Raw genomic sequence first — 21,788 nt, 5'->3', positions numbered from 1 at the left:
TTAGCCAAACGACTCAGAAGATACAAAAAAAGTGAAAATAGAAGGAAACAAAACCAAACATTCAACACAAACCAAAAGAAATTTTACCAGACAATAGATAACACACACATTAAAATAAACAATCCACCAAACATAACAGACATGGAACACTTCTGGAGCAACATATGGTCAAACCCGGTACAACATAACAGGCATGCACGGTGGATACAAACAGAAACAGACACATACAAGATGATACCACAAATGCCTGAAGTGAAAATTTTGCAACATGAAGTCACCCAAGCAATTAATTCTACTCACAATTGGAAAGCCCCTGGAAATGATAAAATAGCAAATTTCTGGTTAAAGAAGTTCACCTCAACACATTCACATCTAACTAAATTATTTAACAGTTACATTGCAGACCCATACACATTCCCTGATACACTTACACATGGAATAACTTATCTGAAACCTAAAGATCAAGCAGACACAGCGAACCCAGCTAAATATCGCCCCATAACATGCCTACCAACAATATACAAAATATTAACTTCAATCATTAAACAGAAATTAATGACACATACAACACAGAACAAAATTATAAATGAAGAACAAAAAGGCTGTTGCAAAGGAGCACGAGGATGTAAAGAGCAACTGATAATAGATGCAGAGGTGACATATCAAGCTAAAACTAAACAAAGGTCGCTACACTACGCATACATTGATTACCAAAAAGCTTTTGATAGTGTACCCCACTCATGGTTACTACAGATATTGGAAATATACAAAATAGATCCTAAATTGATACAGTTCCTAAACATAGTAATGAAAAATTGGAAAACCACACTTAATATCCAAATAAATTCAAATAATATCACATCACAGCCAATACAGATTAAGCGTGGAATATACCAAGGAGACTCATTAAGTCCTTTCTGGTTCTGCCTTGCTCTGAACCCATTATCTAACATGCTAAATAATACAAATTATGGATACAATATTACTGGAACATACCCACACAAAATCACACATTTGCTATACATGGATGATCTAAAACTACTGGCAGCAACAAATCAACAACTCAACCAATTACTAAAGATAACAGAAGTATTCAGCAATGATATAAGTATGGCTTTTGGAACAGACAAATGTAAGAAAAATAGCATAGTCAAGGGAAAACACACTAAACAAGAAGATTACATATTGGATAACCACAGCGACTGCATAGAAGCGATGGAAAAAACGGATGCCTATAAATATCTAGGATACAGACAAAAAATAGGAATAGATAATACAAATATTAAAGAAGAACTAAAAGAAAAATATAGACAAAGACTAACAAAAATACTGAAAACAGAATTGACAGCAAGAAACAAGACAAAAGCTATAAATACTTATGCCATACCAATATTGACCTACTCATTTGGAGTAGTGAAATGGAGTAACACAGACCTAGAAGCACTCAATACACTTACACGCTCACAATGCCACAAATATAGAATACATCACATACATTCAGCAACAGAAAGATTCACATTAAGCAGAAAGGAAGGAGGAAGGGGATTTATCGATATAAAAAACCTACATTATGGACAGGTAGACAATTTAAGAAAATTCTTTATAGAACGAGCAGAAACTAGCAAAATACACAAAGCAATCACTCATATAAATACATCGGCTACACCACTACAATTTCATAACCACCTCTACAACCCTTTAGACCACATAACATCAACAGATACGAAGAAAGTAAATTGGAAAAAGAAAACACTTCATGGCAAGCACCCGTATCATCTAACACAGCCACACATCGATCAAGACGCATCCAACACATGGCTAAGAAAAGGCAATATATACAGTGAGACAGAAGGATTCATGATGGCAATACAGGATCAAACAATAAACACCAGGTATTACAGCAAGCATATTATTAAAGATCCTAATACCACAACAGATAAATGCAGACTTTGTAAACAACAAATAGAAACAGTAGATCACATCACAAGCGGATGTACAATACTAGCAAATACAGAATACCCCAGAAGACATGACAATGTCGCAAAAATAATACATCAACAGCTTGCCTTACAACATAAACTTTTAAAACAACAAGTTCCTACATACAAGTATGCACCACAAAATGTACTGGAGAATGATGAATACAAATTATACTGGAACAGAACCATTATAACAGATAAAACAACACCACATAACAAACCTGACATCATACTCACCAATAAAAAGAAGAAATTAACACAACTAATCGAAATATCCATACCCAATACAACAAATATACAAAAGAAAACAGGAGAAAAAATTGAAAAATACATCCAACTGGCTGAGGAAGTCAAAGACATGTGGCATCAGGATAAAGTTGACATCATACCAATTATACTATCAACTACAGGAGTCATACCACACAATATCCACCAATACATCAATGCAATACAGCTACATCCAAACATATATATACAATTACAGAAATCCGTAATTATTGATACATGTTCAATTACCCGAAAGTTCCTAAATGCAATATAACATGTACCGTACAGCAAAAAGGAAGTGACGCTTGATAAAGGTCCGCGTCACTCCATTCTTAACCAGACTTCTAAAAAGTCTGAGAAAGTAAAGAAATAATAATACTTCTTCCTGACAGATTAAAATGTACACAGTTTTAATCTGTCTATGCACTATTTCAACCACAGTTAGACAACAGTCTTTCTTGCAGTTCTTGTGTACTTGACTGTGGCTCTCGACTCAGGTGCTGACAGTTTTCCATCTTGGCTCTTGACATAGCCTGTAGTACATAAAAATGAATCTTTTGACCATTGAACACGATGCTCACATAGTCATTGTAGCCTCAGCCAGTTAGTTGAGCAGACATTCCAAGAGCAGCAGCAGTTTCTGTTTGTACATAGGATTTAGTTTAGTTTTTTCTTCTCACGTTGTGTGAGGAAGTGAACTGTCCCTGCATATTTTACAGTGTTGACTTGTCCCTCCTAACTTATTGTAAATTTTTCCACTAACATAGTGCTTTCGTGTGAGCTTACTTTGGAGTGTACTGAAAACCAGGAGGAGCGTACCAGAAGCACTTCAATTTTATCCAGCAACTGCTTGGATTAGTATTATGTCCCCTGTGCTATAGATGAACATTGATTAAAGATGGATGGGACTGTGCCTGTTGTGTATGAATGCAGAGGATTTGGCCAGTGTCTGTAAGAAGCTGTGTCAGCTATGGTGGACGGGCTTCAGGATGCTGCTCAGGGGTATGGTGGTGTTGGGGCACATAAAACAAATGCTTTGGCAGCTCTTGAGCCTGTAGCATCACCTGGAGTCCCTGATGTTGCAGTGCTTAACATTTGCCCGTCCTGGCCAGTTGACATTCATTGTTGGCAAACAGTGGTGGGGTTGAAGGTGTAAATGAATACTGGCCATATGGCTATCCTTCCCTCAGGAGCTCAGCAATCATTTGCTGAGCATGGGCTTGGCACCCCCGGGGTTCCTGAGCTGGGGACTGGTAAGCGCCACCAGTCCTCTTGTCACTATAAGCTGTGGTCATATTTCAACGACCACTGTGCGGTGCAGCGATGGAATGTTGTGTGTTTCGGAAAACGGGGGTCTTGGCTTCACCACCTGGACCATGAGGAAGGTACACACCTCTATAAAAAAAAAAAAAAAAAACCTACCTCAAGGTGTGCTGCGTGCTATGTGCTGAGGAGATGAATGGCTGTTGAGTTGAAACAGTCTTTAACGGACAACCTCTGGGGCACCTGCTGCCTCCCAGTTGTATCAGGCTTGCTCAGGCATGCAGGGCTCTGCCTCGGCCGATGGTTGTTTCCCTAGCTCGTGGGATCCTCATGGAACTGTCTCATGAAACTACTACTCCTGATGACAGAGGTGTACCGTCAGGCAGCACCTACACCCACTCTTCAAAGAGAGCTCGATTGGTCAGTCCTCCCGAAAAGAAGCCTCGGAGTAATAGTAACAGGGCATTAGTGTGCCATAACACTTTCATTGTAATCAAGCAAAACGGGGGAAGCTCTGAGAAGATTTCCCCTTTCTATATTCACAATGCAGTAAATGAAGCAGGCAAAAAGGAATACATACGTCTCAAAAATGAGATCGACAGGAAGTGCAAAATGGCTAAGCAGGGATGGCTAGAGGACAAATGTAAGGATGTAGAGGCTTGTCTCACTAGGGGTAAGATAGATACTGCCTACAGGAAAATTAAAGAGACCTTTGGAGAGAAGAGAACCACTTGTATGAATATCAAGAGCTCAGATGGCAACCCAGTTCTAAGCAAAGAAGGGAAGGCAGAAGGCAGAAAGGTGGAAGGAGTATATAGAGGGTTTACACAAGGGCGATGCACTTGAGGACAATATTATGGAAATGGAAGAGGATGTAGATGAAGATGAAATGGGAGATAAGATACTGCGTGAAGAGTTTGACAGAGCACTGAAAGACCTGAGTCGAAACAAGGCCCCGGGAGTAGACAACATTCCATTAGAACTACTGATGGCCTTGGGAGAGCCAGTCATGACAAAACTCTACCATCTGGTGAGCAAGATGTATGAGACAGGCGAAATACCCACAGACTTCAAGAAGAATATAATAATTCCAATCCCAAAGAAAGCAGGTGTTGACAGATGTGAAAATTACCGAACTATCAGTTTAATAAGTCACAGCTGCAAAATACTAACGCGAATTCTTTACAGACGAATGGAAAAACTGGTAGAAGCGGACCTCGGGGAAGATCTGTTTGGATTCCGTAGAAATGTTGGAACACGTGAGGCAATACTAACCTTACGACTTATCTTAGAAGAAAGATTAAGAAAAGGCAAACCTACATTTCTAGCATTTGTAGACTTAGAGAAAGCTTTTGACAACGTTAACTGGAATACCCTCTTTCAAATTATAAAGGTGGCAGGGGTAAAATACAAGGAGCGAAAGGCTATTTACAATTTGTACAGAAACCAGATGGCAGTTATAAGAGTCGAGGGGCATGAAAGGGAAGCAGTGGTTGGGAAAGGAGTGAGACAGGGTTGTAGCCTCTCCCCGATGTTATTCAATCTGTATGTTGAGCAAGCTGTAAAGGAAACAAAAGAAAAATTCGGAGTAGGTATTAAAATCCATGGAGAAGAAATGAGAACTTTGAGGTTCGCCGATGACATTGTAATTCTGTCAGAGACAGCAAGGGACTTGGAAGAGCAGTTGAACGGAATGGACAGTGTCTTGAAAGGAGGGTATAAGATGAACATCAACAAAAGCAAAACGAGGATAATGGAATGTAGTCAAATTAAATCGGGTGATGCTGAGGGGATTAGATTAGGAAATGAGACACTTAAAGTAGTAAAGGAGTTTTGCTATTTAGGGAGTAAAATAACTGATGATGGTCGAAGTAGAGAGGATATAAAATGTAGACTGGCAATGGCAAGGAAATCATTTCGGAAGAAGAGAAATTTGTTAACATCGAGTATAGATTTAAGTTTCAGGAAGTCGTTTCTGAAAGTATTTGTATGGAGTGTAGCCATGTATGGAAGTGAAACATGGACGATAAATAGTTTGGACAAGAAGAGAATAGAAGCTTTTTAAATGCGGTGCTACAGAAGAATGCTGAAGATAAGGTGGGTAGATCACGTAACTAATGAGGAGGTGTTGAATAGGATTGGGGAGAAGAGAAGTTTGTGGCACAACTTGACTAGAAGAAGGGATCGGTTGGTAGGACATGTTTTGAGGCATCAAGGGATCACAAATTTAGCATTGGAGGGCAGCGTGGAGGGTAAAAATCGTAGAGGGAGACCAAGAGATGAATACACTAAGCAGATTCAGAAGGATGTAGGTTGCAGTAGGTACTGGGAGATGAAGAGGCTTGCACAGGATAGAGTAGCATGGAGAGCTGCATCAAACCAGTCTCAGGACTGAAGACCACAACAACAACATATTCACAAGGCATTGGAAGGTATTGCTGGGTCTCTGAAAAGTGTCGAACAACTTCTTAATGGAACATTTTTAGATGAAACTGCTAATTATAACCAAATACCTAAGCTTCTGGTATGTAAGGCCTTAGGTGTAAGGCCTTAGGTGCAATTCAGCCAAGGCTGAATTGCATAACACCCTTAACTATAGTAAGGGCGTGGTTCCAATACAATGGAGGTGCACCCCGCGGAGTTCAGTGAAGAGTGGATGAATGTGGGCATCACGGAGGTGCAGAAGTATATGCAGAGAGTCAATGGCAAATTGGAAAAGTCGGCAACGTTTATTCTAATGTTTAGTACTCCCAATTTACCTGAATATATCCTTGCAGGCTATGTGTGCCTTAAGGTTCATCTGTTTGTTCTTTACCCCATGCGATGCTGTAAATGTCAAAGATTTTGCCATACCACTATGGGATGTAATGGGAAGGCTATGTGTGGAAATTGTGGAGGCTCCACTCATGAGTATGGGACTTCTCACACAAGTCCTCCAAAATATGTAAACTGCTCTGGGGATCACTCAGTGTGGAGCAGAAAGCAACGAGGTAAAGAAAATTCGAGAGTTGAAAGTAGAGAGAGACGCATACCCTATGGTGAAGCTAAAATGGCCTACAAAGCCATGCAACCACTGGTTTTTGCTACTTCTTTTGCATCAGCCCTTAAGACACCAATAGCTAAGTGTGATGCCTCCACACAAACTCAGACCACAGATTCCAGTACAAGCACATGCATTTGTCAATGCACCTGTGGGGGAAATGCTCCACTTGCAACTGATGTTGTTTGGAAGCTGTTAGCAGTAGGCTTACCATCTAAGCCACATACCACTCCCCAACATCAGAAGCCAACTAAGCCATCCCCGCAACCCAGGCAGCCACCTCCTCCTGTCAGTACAGAAAAATGTCCTTCGAAAAGTAGTTCTAGGTCCAAGAAAGCGGTAGGTAAACCTTTGGATCGACGAACTCTCTCACTTTCTGATGATGACTATGCTCTTGGGGATATGGACTTCCAATTGGAGGAACCTGAGAGCACGGAACCAGCTAACGTTCCCCCTGACCTCCCAAGTAAATCACCGCCTCCGAGGGAGAAAGAAAAGAACTACCATCGCTAACCAATGGCTTCTATAGGGACTGCTGTGTTGGAGTGGCATTTGAATGGATATCACTCTCATTTGAAAGAATTGCAGCTGCTGGTTCAGGATAAACCTTTCTGCATCTGCTTAAGAGACGCATCTTAGTCACACACGCCTGCATTATGGGGCTACCACATACACCGGAAGGACGATACTACAGGAGACAGGGCTAAAGGTGGAGTGGTTATTTTCCTTGACGACAGATACCACTCCTCTCCTGTGCCTCTTACGACAACCATGCAAGCAATTGCTGTGAAAGTTCTCGCACCAGTTTTTACTATCACAGTGTGTTCTTTGTACCTGCCCCCCCAATGACACTTTGGATGCGGAAGCACTGGCAGACCTCTTCCAGGCACTCCCACACCCATTCCTCCTTGTGGGGGACTTCAATGCCCACAGTGTGCTGTGGGGCTTGACTATTACTTGTTCCAGGGATCGAATGATCGAGCGACATCCATTCTGAGAATATCTGCCTTCTGAATGTGGGTCAGGTGACTCACTTCTCCACAGCTACAGGGTCTTTTTCAGCTATTGATCTTTATTTTTGTTCCCCAGCTATTGCAGACTCAGTTCAGTGGGAAGTGACTCCAGATTTATGTTCTAGTGACCACTTCTCAGTGTGGATTTGTGTGCTGCCTAGGACAGTGGCCAGCAGGAGACCAGAGACCACGCAGATGGCTGATACAAAGGGCACATTGGTTACAATACAGTTGACAGGCTATTTTTGAATGAAAGGATTGTGCACAGGAGGTGGTGGCCCATATCATTCATGAGATCCAAAGGGCTGCCACAGAGTCCATCCCCAGGTCTAGTAACCACCTCAGATGATGGCCTGTACCTTGGTGGAATGACGACTGTCGATTGGCAATCAGGGCCAGACGGACAGTTCTGCGGAACTTCAAACAGTGCCCAACTATAGACAGTCTTCGTGCCTTCAGATCTGTGGGAGCACATGCAAGGTGTGTTATCAAAGAACGGAAGAGGGCTTTCTGGAGGGAATTCACGACTTCCATTAATCAGTCCACTTCCACTGCGCACATTTGGGAATCAATAAGATGGATTTCAGGCAAGGGTAGTCCACGTCCCCTTAAGGCCTTGTCAAATAATGGGGTCTCGGTGGACACTTCTTTACCATTACTAAGTCATCCAGACAAGCTCCTGCTGTTCAGGTATTCCGTCGGGCTGCAGAGATGAAGAAGCTCAATTTCTTCTCACGTAATGAGGAAGTCTACAACCTTCCATTCTCCATGTGGGAACTGGAATCGGCTTTATCTGCAGCCAGAGATACTGCTCCAGGACCTGATGAGATCCGTTATACCATGCTTCGTCATCTGTGCCCTGAAGCGAAAGGTCATCTCCTCTCTTGTTTAAATCAGATCTGTTTTAATGGACAGTACCCCACGACTTGGAAGGAGGCAATATTAATTCCATTCTGGATACCAGGCAAGGACCGTAGCGCCCCTAACAATTATCTGAGTGTTGCCCTTACCAGTTGTATGGGTAAGACTCTTCAACGCATGGTCAACTGCCGCCTCATCTGGCTGCTCGAGTCCTGAGGTCACCTGAGCTGCTCCCTGTGCGGTTTCGGGCGTTACCGTTCCATTCTTGACAACTTAATTCTACTGGAGACAGTGATAAAGGAGTCCTTCTTATGCCGAAACCATTTAGTTTGTGTGTTTTTTGACCTCGAAAAAGCATATGACAGTACTTGGAGGTACAACATCCCTCGCCAACTTCATGAATGGGAACTACGTGGACGCTTGCTGCTTCTGATCCAATCCTTTCTCAAGGACTGGCGTTTTCGTTATCACATTGGCGATGCCATGTCTGATTGCTTTGTTCAGGAGAATGGTGTACCCCAGGGCAGTGTCACCAGTGTCACATTGTTTGCCATCACTATCAATGGCATTTCCTCTGCAGTCAGGAGCCCTGTCAAATGCTCTTTGTTTGTGGATGACTTTGTAATCTTCTACTCTTCCTCTGATCTTAAGACGACGACAACGAGGCAGCTACAGCTGACCATTAGGAGGCTGGAAACCTGGGCCTAGACAACTGGTTTTCAGTTCTCACCTGAGAAGACTATGTGTGTCAATTTTAATTGTGCTCATCGGAGTTTTAACCAACCAGAGCTTACAATAGTGGACCATATTTTACGTTTTCAAGACTTTTGAAATGCCCTGGTGGAAAACATGGGGAGCTTACAGGACTGGCTCCAGCAGTTTTATAGGGCATTTGTTCGATCACACTTAGACTATGGCAGCATGGTCTACGGATCGGCCCGTCCTTCCTACCTTTGGATGTTAGATGCTGTACACCACGAGGGCATTCAGATATCGACTGGAGCCTTTCGGACCAGTCCAGTTCAGAGACTGTGTGCAGAGGATGGTGAACCACCACTCTTGGTGTCTTCAGAGGCCCAAAGTGATTTTAAGCTACAACTTTGTTTTCGTCTATTTTAAGTATGTACCATAGTTTTATCGTTATTATACAGATGGAACCCAGCAAGAGAATGCTCTCGGTTGTTCTGTGGTTTTCCCTGATAGGGTTTTTTGAAATGCATCTTCCAGAACAATTTACAAATTATGATGCGGAGTTATATGACATTCTGATGGCACTAGAGAGGGTTCACAGACATCACTGTACGAGTTTTCTTGTCTGTTCTGACTTTCTTAGTTCACTGCAAGCACTTCACCAAATGTATCCGGTAGACCTGCTGATTCAGCTCATTCATGACTCCTTACAGTGGCTCCAATGCCGTGGCAAGGTGGTGATCTTTTACTGGGTATCTGCCCCCGTTAGGATACAGGGTAACGACATGGCTGACCAAGCTGCTAAGGAAGCATGGTGGGACGGTGTTGTCCATCAGTGTCCCATCCTGTTGCACACAATTATTTCTTTTTCTGGCAGATGCATCATGCATCAGTAGGAGACTGAATGGTTGCAGGTGTCGGACAACAAACTGAGGTCACTCGAATCAACCACAAAGGCTTGGTGGACTTCGTGTCAGCCTCGCCGCTGGAAGGAGGTTTTGCTTACCAGACTGCGCATTGGGCATAGCCCTTCCACACGTGGCTTCCTCCTCCGGCGGGAGGATCCACCATTCTGTGTAGTTTGTGGTGTGCTGCTTTCAGTTCAGCACATTGTGGCTACGTGTGTCCTGTATACGGATATTAGGGCAGCCCTCAGTCTTGCTGAAGATCTGACCACCATCCTCGCAGGTACTGATACCAGTGTTAAGAGTGGTGAAATTTTGTGTGCTGTCAGGCCTCAGATTTTAGTACGTTATAAAATGCTCCGCATGTGGGGACAGCCTTCATCCCCACCAATGAGATATCATGTTGACTTTTCATCAGGGTACTGATGACCATGATGTCGAGCTCGCCCTCAACCCAAATCATCATCATCACGGCTATCCTCTTATACCTTTAAAACAGATTTGAGGTATTGTCCACTGCTGAAAGTACATCTGAGCCAGCAAGGGGTGTCTCGTTAAGACTGGGACCAATCTTCCTAAAAGGTCCGGACAATTGTAGAGTGTGGGATACCGTGCATTGGGAGCTCCAAAATAAGGTGGGGGGGGGGGGGGGGTCACGTCCGAAATATGGAGATGGCTCTACTGGCAGTGATTGAATATGCATGATGCCTGCTGCCTGGGCTCAGAGGCCTATTGGCAAGCTGCTTTGGTGAAGACAGCCTTGCTTCTGGGTGAAAGCAGAGCTAGCATATTTGTAGCATCATTCCCAGAACCAGTCATGATCTTTTACTTTGGAGCAGAGTGGAAGGCTTAAGGGAGAGACTCAGATATTTTTGTGATTATCTTGGATGCAGATTCCTTGACCTTTGCTTTTGGGTGGAGAATATAGGAGCTCCGTAACAGGTTGTGACTATTGCCTTCTTTTATTTCTTCATTTTTTGTCTTTGGTGTTGATGTACTGCATTGTGGTATGGGCTGAATAATGGGGTGTGGAAGTGCAACACTGACTATTTTAAGTAATGTAGCCGACAGGTGCACAGTTTCATTTCACCGTAGTTTACTTTCACTGTTCACAACCCCCCAATAATACGCACTTATAGATGGCCAGTGCACCATTGTTTTAACTTTCCATAAGCCTCATTAATAGTTTGTAGGCACACCTCCACATACTGCTGCAATAGTTTACTGTTGGACATCTACAAGCAGTAAAAACTTAACCACAAAGTTCACAGTTCTTGAAGAATTTTGAAAGGTACGTATGGAGCAACACTGTCTCTGTCATTGTTTTAACACACGGCCTAATTGTGTTACACTTATTTCACTGATGCATTGTTGTTGCTCTAACTAATACAGGTTCCTTGTCTGAAACTCTGCCGTGGGCTGACTGTCTCGGGACCAAAAATTCGGCCCTTATATATCCTCACAATAATAGGTGCTGAAACTACAGATTGTTTGAAGTTTAATTTATCAAAATTACAATTAAAACTTAACGCATTAAATAAAATGAATATATTGAAAAATCTGTTCTTTTCAACAGTTTCCTCTACTACAAGGCTTTGCGAAATTATTTGTTTAAATCATGAAATTAACATATATAGTTCCACAACCAATACTTTTGACAAAACTGTTAATTACTTTGGAATTAATTACAAGCTGGGTTTGCTAACATATTTGTGAATAGAGCGAAATAAATACTTAAAGAATGCTAGTGTTTTGTCTTCCAAATGTATATAATAATTATAGAATTTATATTTGTTTATAAGTCAACAATAGAATTTAAGTTACAAAACAATTACTGATTTCACCCTGTAGCAACAAATACTAACTAGGCATAATCGAAATAAATTAGAAAATCAATTGCATGCATAAAACTAAGCACAAAATTAGATCTGGTGTTATATTCTTTAAAACTGAGGGCCAACCTTTCTCTTTTATGTAAATGCAGATTATACTCGCGTATGTTAATGGTAGTTAATCCAAAAAATAAAAAATGAATTTTAAAGAGGCAGATGGCAAAACAAGAGGGAAAGTAAAATAATTCCGGCTTGCTTCGTCACAACATCAGGCAGGATGTTGCTACTAAGGTAACAGAATGTGTGGTATGCACATTTGGATTTTTTTAGGACTGGAAATACCTCCACACACCCAATATTATACATTCTAATTTCAGGCAGGGACACCTACTATTTCAGTTAATTAAAGAGAGTAGCTTTCGTCATGGCAGAATTATAATACATGATGGATGTTCAATAAGTAATGCAGCACATTTTTTTTAAAGCAGGTTTTTTTATTCAGTTTTCCAATACACCATACAATTCTCCATTCTTTTGGCTATAGAATCCTATTCAACATAATCTCCAGTCAATGCGATGGCGCTATGCTACGTTACTGGGAGGACCTGTGTACCCACGTGGTACCACTCTACTGGTCGATGTTGCAGCCAACATCTTGTTGCATCAATAACCACCTCGGTGTGCACCTTTTATTGGACTAAACAGATGGAAGTGGGAAGGTGCGAGATATGGGCTGCAGGGTGGATGGGGATGAACAATCCAATGAAGATTTATGAGCTCCTCTTGGCTGCATTGCATTGTAATGCAGGAGGAGACATGCATTTGCATTTTTGTGGCAACGAACATGCTGAAGCGTTTCTTCAATTTCCTGAGGGTAGCACAATACAATCATTGCACCATTGTTTGTTGTTGTTGTGGTCTTCGGTCCTGAGACTGGTTTGATGCAGCTCTCCATGCTACTCTATCCTGTGCAAGCTTCTCCATCTCCCAGTACCTACTGCAACCTACATCCTTCTGAATCTGCTTAGTGTATTCATCTCTTGGTCTCCCCCTACGATTTTTACCCTCCACGCTGCCCTCCAATACTAAATTGGTGATCCCTTGATGCCTCAAAACATGTCCTACCAACCGATCCCTTCTTCTGGTCAAGTTGTGCCACAAACTCCTCCTCTCCCCAATCCTATTCAGTACCTCCTCATTAGTTATGTGATCTACCCATCTAATCTTCAGCATTCTTCTGTAGCACAACATTTCGAAAGCTTCTATTCTCTTCTTGTCCAAACTATTTACCGTCCATGTTTCACTTCCATACATGGCTACACTCCATACAAATACTTTCAGAAATGACTTCCTGACACTTAAATCTATACTTGATGTTAACAAATTTCTCTTCTTCAGAAACGCTTTCCTTGCCATTGCCAGTCTACATTTTATATCCTCTCTACTTCGACCATCATCAGTTATTTTGCTCCCCAAATAGCAAAACTCCTTTACTACTTTAAGTGTCTCATTTCCTAATCTAATAACCTCAACATCACCCGACTTAATTCGACTACATTCCATTATCCTCCTTTTGCTTTTGTTGATGTTCATCTTATATCCTCCCTTCAAGACACCATCCATTCCGTTCAACTGCTCTTCCAAGTCCTTTGCTGTCTCTGACAGAATTACAATGTCATCGGCGAACCTCAAAGTTTTTATTTCTTCTCCATGGATTTTAATACCTACTCCGAATTTTTCTTTTGTTTCCTTTACTGCTTGCTCAACATACAGATTGAATAACATCCGGGAGAGGCTACAACCCTGTCTCACTCCCTTCCCAGCCACTGCTTCCCTTTCATGTACCTCGACTCTTATAACTGCCATCTGGTTTCTGTAGAAATTGTAAATAGCCTTTCGCTCCCTGTATTTTACCCCTGCCACCTTTATAATTTGAAAGAGAGTATTCCAGTCAACATTGTCAAAAGCTTTCTCTAAGTCTACAAATGCTAGAAACGTAGGTTTGCCTTTTCTTAATCTTTCTTCTAAGATAAGTCGTAAGGTCAGTATTGCCTCACGTGTTCCAGTATTTCCATGGAATCCAAACTGATCTTCCCCGAGGTCGGCTTCTACAAGTTTTTCCATTCGTCTGTAAAGAATTCGTGTTAGTATTTTGCAGCTGTGTCTTATTAAACTGATAGTTCGGTAATTCTCACATCTGTCAACACCTGCTCTCTTTGGGATTGGAATTATTATATTCTTCTTGAAGTCTGAGGGTATTTCGCCTGTTTCATACATCTTGCTCACCAGATGGTAGAGTTTTGTCATGACTGGCTCTCCCAAGGCCGTCAGTAGTTCCAATGGAATGTTGTCTACTCCGGGAGCCTTGTTTCAAATCAGGTCTTTCAATGCTCTGTCAAACTCTTCACGCAGTATCGTATCTCCCATTTCATCTTCATCTACATCCTCTTCCATTTCCATAATATTGTCCTCAAGTACATCGCCCTTGTATAGACCCTCTATATACTCCTTCCACCTTTCTGCTTTCCCTTCTTTGCTTAGAACTGGGTTTCCATCAAAGCTCTTGATATTCATGCAGGTGGTTCTCCTTTCTCCAAATGTCTCTTTAATTTTCCTATAGGCAGTATCTATCTTACCCCTAGTGAGATAAGCCTCTACATCCTTACATTTGTCCTCTAGCCATCCCTGCTTAGCCATTTTGCACTTCCTGTCAATCTCATTTTTGAGACGTTTGTATTCCTTTTTGCCTGCTTCATTTACTGCATTTTTATATTTTCTCCTTTCATCAATTAAATTCAATATTTCTTCTGTTACCCAAGGATTTCTACTAGCCCTCGTCTTTTTACCTACTTGATCCTCTGCTGCCTTCACTACTTCATCCCTCAAAGCTACCCATTCTCCTTCTACTGTATTTCTTTCCCCCATTCCTGTCAATTGTTCCCTTATGCTCTCTCTGAAACTCTGTACAACCTCTGGTTCTTTCAGTTTATCCAGGTCCCATCTCCTTAAATTCCCACCTTTTTGCAGTTTCTCCAGTTTTAATCTACAGGTCATAACCAATAGATTGTGGTCAGAGTCCACATCTGCCCCTGGAAATGTCTTACAATTTAAAACCTGGTTCCTAAATCTCTGTCTTACCATTATATAATCTATCTGATACCTTTTAGTATCTCCAGGGTTCTTCCATGTATACAACTTTCTATCATGATTCTTAAACCAAGTGTTAGCTATGATTAAGTTGTGCTCTGTGCAAAATTCTACCAGGCGGCTTCCTCTTTCATTTCTTAGCCCCAATCCATATTCAGCTACTATGTTTCCTTCTCTCCCTTTTCCTACACTCGAATTCCAGTCACCCATGACTATTAAATTTTCGTCTCCCTTCACTATCTGAATAATTTCTTTTATTTCATCATACATTTCTTCAATTTCTTCGTCATCTGCAGAGCTAGTTGGCATATAAACTTGTACTACTGTAGTAGGTGTGGGCTTCGTATCTATCTTGGCCACAATAATGCGTTCACTAAGCTGTTTGTAGTAGCTTACCCGCGTTCCTATTTTCGTATTCATTATTAAACCTACTCCTGCATTACCCCTATTTGACTTTGTGTTTATAACCCTGTAGTCACCTGACCAGAAGTCTTGTTCCTCCTGCCACCGAACTTCACTAATTCCCACTATATCTAACTTTAACCTATCCATTTCCCTTTTCAAATTTTCTAACCTACCTGCCCGATTAAGGGACCTGACATTCCACGCTCCGATCCGTAGAACGCCAGTTTTCTTTCCCCTGATAACGACATCCTCTTGAGTAGTCCCCGCCCGGAGATCCGAATGGGGGACTGTTTTACCTCCGGAATATTTTACCCAAGAGGACGCCATCATCATTGCAGCATGAGGGAGGACATTATACAGAATAACCCCTTCGGAGTCCCAGAAGCCTGCCACAATGACTTAACATCTGAGGCCACGGCTTTAAACTTTTTATTGAGAAGAGAGGCGGTGTGGCACCATGTCATGGATTGCTGTTTTGTTTGAAGTTCGAGATGGTGAACCCATGTGTAATGGCCTGTGATGATATTTGACAAAATCTTGTCAGATCAGCCTTGTAATGCACAAGAAATTCTGTTAGATGTCCTTCATTGACTTTACGGTCTTCTGTTAGATGGCAAGAGATGCAGTGCACATACTCCTTTCAGTACCCCACTGGTGGAAAAGTGTGTCAACACCACCAGCAGAGACATCCAGCTGTGCAGCGAGTTTGATCGTGAACCATCGATCACCTTGAATGAAATTGTCTGCATCTTCCAACATTGCAGGACTCACAGGTGTGTGCAGCCGGCTAGCACTGAGAGATCAGACAGGTTCACTATGCTTCCGTTCACTGTCAGATCTCCACAGACATTCGGCAAGCACCAATGAATATCTGCGATTGTCCAGTTTTCTGCAAAAAGAAACTCTTTTTGGATTGCACCTCTGTTACAGATGCAATTTTTTTTAAGGTTACATATAGTACTGACACCTATCAGAACTTAATGGAACTGTAGGGGCCGAAGTGGGAATATTCCATGATGATGTTCTACAGCAAATTCCATGTTCTTTCAACCAAAGTTGGCTGAGAAAATAAATATGTTGCATTACTTATCAATTGCCCCTCCTAGTATTAGTTAACCGCTGGAAAATCTATACAAACTTCCCAGCTGTTGTCTCTCTTATAAACGCTAACAGTGCGCATGTAGTACTAGGGACAGAAAGCTGGCAGAAGCCAGATGTTACTAGCAGTGAAATTCTAAATTCCAACTGGAATGTATATTGCAAAGGAATGTTGAAAACTGGTTTTGGAAGTATATCCATAGCTGGAAAAGTAGGATAATATTTGGGGAGTTAAGTACAGACTCAAAAAAAAAGTGCAAAATAATTAGTGCGAAGGTAAGTGTTATAGGAAGATCAAACATGTTCATCCGATGCTTTTAAGATCATGTACCTCAGTAACAATAGTGGTGGAATATTTGAAGAGAAACTTGGAAAAGATTTCATGTAAATTTCATGTCATGTTGTATTATTAGATGCAGATTTCAGCTTCTCAGTTGTAGACTGGGAGACATGGGTGATTACAGCTGTTCATAGGGACAGGGAATCATGTGAAATTATTCTGAATGCTTTGGCCAAAAATTACCTTGTGCAGCTAATCAGAGAACTGACTCATGAAGACAATCAACTTCGTCTCCTGATCACCAACAGGCCTGAACTTTTCAGCTCAGTTAGCATAAAGCAGGGGATGAGCATCACTGAATGTGCCTGTAAATAGAAATATAAAGAAAGGTAGGAAGGTATTCCTGGAGACAAAGAGTGAAAAAAAGAAGAAGAATTTCGTCACTTGGAATGGCCATTGAAAAAATTCGTCTCCAGGGCCCAAAAATCTTGAACATCAATGGGTAAAGGTAGAGAGTATTTTACAAATGCACTAGAGAGATAGGTATGTGCTGAGTGAAGTTGAGAGGGCTGAGAAAGACACACCATGATTTGACAGATGCGTTAGAAAGCTGCTATGAGCCTCACTGTAAATTTAAACAAAGCAAAAGCATCACAGACCAACGGAAACTGAACAAAACTAAAATTAGCGTAAGAAGAGCCATGCATGAACCACTCAACAGATTTGGAAGTAAAATTCTACCCACTGACTTGACAGAAAATCCTATGAAATAGCAATCTTAAGTCAGTAAATAAATTAAAGCCCTCTGTCCGAAGACTCTGGGACTATAATGGCATCGATATGGAAGATGACAGAGAGAATGCCAAAATACTAAATGACTTTTTGCAGAAAATGTTTTACTGAGGGTGTTAATACTGTTGTTCCTCCTATAAATCATCATGCATCGTACAAGTGCTAGAATGACAGGTATCGAACTCGGTGACCATAAGATTGAAAAACAATTGAAAATGTTTGACTGGGGAAAGGCCAGTGGACCTGAAGTAATACTAGTAAAATTCTACATAGGGAATGTGATACAGCAGGCTCCTCATCTAGCAAAAGTGTACTTCCTTAGGTCACTGGAGAAGTACAGTGCAGAGTACTCCTGTGTTTTTCAAGAAAGTTGTCGAACATATGGAAAAAACTATAGACCTGTGTCTCTGACATCTGTGTGCTATAGTAATTTTGAATATGTTGTATGCTTTTTTATTATGACATTTCTGGAGACAAAAAAAATCTCCTCTGTAGGAATTGACATGAATCCCGAAAATGATTATGTGAAACCCAGCTCACTCTGATCATCCACAACACCTAGAAAGCAGTATACATCTCTGTCCAGGTTGACACCATGTTCCTTGACCTCTCAATAGTGAGAAATCTTCAACGGCTAAAGTAGCTTTGGGCATACCTCAAGGGAGTTTTGTAGGTTTCACAATATATATATATATAAGACGTACTGGAGAACATCAGAAGTTCCATGCAGCTTTTTGCAGATGATGCTTTTGTATACATAGAAGTTGCAATGCTAGAAAATGATACTGAAATGCCGGAAGACCTGTGGAGGATCAGTGCCTATAGCAGGGATTGGCAGGTGACCCTCAACATAAACAAATTAAACAAATGTAATGTAATAAAAGTGGAGATAACATGATCATCAGAGAATCACTGGAAGTAGTTACATCCATAAATTATCTCAGAGCATACATACCAAGCCATATAAAGTGGAACAACCACATAAAACAAATGGCAGATAAAGCAGATGCCAGATTTGTGTTTCTTTGAAAGGGTTCTCAGGACGTATAGTTAACGGCCAGAGAAAGTGGCTTACAAGACCCTTGTTAGACCAATAGTTGAATATTGCTAGTCTGTCTGGGATCCATACCAGACAGTGTTGATTGAGGAAATAGAAGAGGCCCAGTGAAGAGCAGCATATTTCCTTACAGATTAATTTAATGGCTGTAAAAGCATCATGAAGGTGCACACTGCATGAGAGGTATTCTGCATCACGATGTGATTTAAAGAGTCAACGAGTGTATTTGTTCGGTACACTAAATAACCTCTACCATACACCATAATGTGGCTTATGGAGTATTAATGTAGCTGAAGTTCACAATCTTTTAGCCCTAATAAAAGACAATAAAACGTCTTGTATTACTCATTCTGTGTGAGCAGGCAATGAAGGTAATGTGAGATGTAACAATTGTGATGAGTACAGGAATGCTCATTCTCCAGCTTGACAGCTGTCTTTTAATTGATTTGCTCGTCAGCATACTTTTGATCACAGCTGTTGTAAAGGCAGTTTGCATTTCTAACTTTCCTCTTCTCCCTCCATTCATCAGCTGCTCTGTGTGCTATTTTATTGCTTTCAATGTTGTCTTGGAACTACTTTGTCCTTCGTAACAGTTGAAAACAGCCACTTTTGTTGTTGGAAGCTTGAGGTCTGGTACTGCAGGTTTTTGTAGGTGCTTGCCAGTCTGTGTTCTTCTGTGCTCTAAATAAATATAAAGACTTTATGAAAATACATTCCATGTATTTCACTCCTGTTTTAAAGTAAATTCTCTAATATGTTTTTTTTTTTTTTTCCTGTTAAGACAAATAATACACGTATTTTTCAAATGTTTTACAGGCAGCGTCATGTAGCAGCTGCTCAGAAGAGGGAACTTGGAGACTTCAACAGTGTCCAGGAAATAATGTCTGAAGAGTTTGAGGACAACAACATTTCTGCAGTTCCTAGCTGACGAGAGGTTATTCCCTCCAAACAGAACATTTTTCTGCCTTAAACAGAACCTGGAGAACTGTCACAAAAAGCCACTGAGTGACTTTTTAGCTGTACAACATCAAAGTGTGGTACTGTAAATAGTGGCATTCTGAAAAGACAGACAAGTGAAATGTTATCTTGCCAAGTACTGACACACAATACCATGACAAAATTTTGTTTTATGAATAAAATTATTTTGTCTAAAGGCTTGTGAATTATTTGACTTCAAATCAATACAGTATGTTTATTAATTTAAAAAAAAACTAAAATACAAATGTCTAATCCAGTCATACTATTGGAGATTGATAATGACATCTGGTAGCAATGGAATTCTCCATGTTTCTTTTACTTTGAAACCCATCACCTATGCTGCCTGGTGGTTGCCTTATCGTCTTTACTGCTTGAATAAAATAACTTTGATTACAGATTTCAGGGGCAGAGGACATTGTTGCTGCTAGTGTGCCACCAGCCACTCTTCACAAGTCACTGCATATACAGTGCTATTTCAAATGATTGAAGCGATTTCATGAATTCACTGTAGCTCCATTCATTGACATACGGTCACGGCACACTACAGATACGTAGAAAAACTCATAAAGTTTTGTTCGGCTGAAGCCGCACTTCAGGTTTCTGCCGCCAGAGCGCTCGAGAGCACACTGAGACAAAATGGCGACAGGAGCCGAGAAAGCATATGTCGTGCTTGAAATGCACTCACATCAGTCAGTCATAACAGTGCAACGACACTTCAGGACGAAGTTCAACAAAGATCCACCAACTGCTAACTCCATTCGGCGATGGTATGTGCAGTTTAAAGCTTCTGGATAGCTCTGTAAGGGGAAATCAATGGGTCAGCCTGCAGTGAGCGAAGAAACGGTTGAACGCGTGCGGGCAAGTTTCACGCGTAGCCCGCGGAAGTCGACGAATACAGCAAGCAGGGAGCTAAACGTACCACAGCCGACGGTTTGGAAAATCTTACGGAAAAGGCTAAAGCAGAAGCCTTACCGTTTACAATTGCTACAAGCCCTGACACCCGATGAAAAAGTCAAACGCTTTGAATTTTCGGCGCGGTTGCAACAGCTCATGGAAGAGGATGCGTTCAGTGCGAAACTTGTTTTCAGTGATGAAGCAACATTTTTTCTTAATGGTGAAGTGAACAGACACAATGTGCGAATCTTGGCGGTAGAGAATCCTCACGCATTCGTGCAGCAAATTCACAATTTACCAAAAGTTAACGTGTTTTGTGCAATCTCACGGTTTAAAGTTTACGGCCCCTTTTTCTTCTGCGAAAAAAACGTTACAGGACACGTGTATCTGGACATGCTGGAAAATTGGCTCATGCCACAACTGGAGATCGACAGCGCCGACTTCATCTTTCAACAGGATGGTGCTCCACCGCACTTCCATAATGATGTTCGGCATTTCTTAAACAGGAGATTGGAAAACCGATGGATCGGTCGTGGTGATCATGATCAGCAATTCATATCATGGCCTCCACGCTCTCCCGACTTAACCCCATGCGATTTCTTTCTGTGGGGTTATGTGAAAGATTCAGTGTTGAAACCTCCTCTACCAAGAAACGTGCCAGAACTGCGAGCTCGCATCAACGATGCTTTCGAACTCATTGATGGGGACATGCTGCGCCGAGTGTGGGAGGAACTTGATTATCGGCTTCATGTCTGCCGAATCATTAAAGGGGCACATATCGAACATTTGTGAATGCCTAAAAAAACTTCTTGAGTTTTTCTATGTGTATGCAAAGCATTGTGAAAATATCTCAAATAATAAAGTTATTGTAGAGTTGTGAAATCACTTAAATCATTTGTAATAACCCTGTACTTAAAGAGTGAGCTGCACAGAGAGCACGTTGTGCTTGAGGAAAAAACAATAATTGGCTGGCATCTGGCTCCTACCATTTGACTCGCTGAAACATCACTCTCTGCATATACTTAAAGAACAAGAAGTGTAATGATACATCCCATTCCTTGAATGAGAGGTATCACAAACTTAAATACATGTAAGAGAAAAGATGTTCATGACAGAGTAGTGGTGTGCACCCCACTGTGGGAGGTGTTTAAAAACTGTAGCTGCTGATACCAGAGCTAATGAACCAGTGACTGTACAGAAGTGAGTGGCAGTTAGCGACCCTACCTGTTGAGTTGGAGGGAGGAGTTCCACAGAGTGAGTGGACTGGAGGAAAGAGCTCCATGAAAT

The 21,788-nt window shown here is 41.4% G+C and overlaps 1 protein-coding gene across 7 annotated transcripts in view; it reads left to right on the top strand.

The window, feature by feature from the left end:
- Nucleotides 1-19,782, top strand: part of LOC126203475 (zinc finger protein 420-like) — a 164,757-nt gene extending 144,975 nt beyond the window's left edge. For all 7 annotated transcript variants that reach the window (XM_049937799.1, XM_049937795.1, XM_049937794.1 and 4 more), the window contains one exon: nucleotides 19,446-19,782. In XM_049937799.1, coding sequence (XP_049793756.1) covers nucleotides 19,446-19,557 — 112 coding nt within the window. In that variant the 3' untranslated portion in view covers nucleotides 19,558-19,782. The remainder of the gene's footprint in view (nucleotides 1-19,445) is intronic.
- Nucleotides 19,783-21,788: the final 2,006 nt, after the last annotated feature.

This window comes from Schistocerca nitens, chromosome 9 (genome assembly GCF_023898315.1).
Source record: "Schistocerca nitens isolate TAMUIC-IGC-003100 chromosome 9, iqSchNite1.1, whole genome shotgun sequence".
In the NCBI taxonomy this organism is placed as follows: Eukaryota; Metazoa; Arthropoda; class Insecta; order Orthoptera; family Acrididae; genus Schistocerca; species Schistocerca nitens.
Note: the sequence above shows the minus strand (reverse complement) of the source record. Positions and strands in the feature narration are given on the sequence as shown.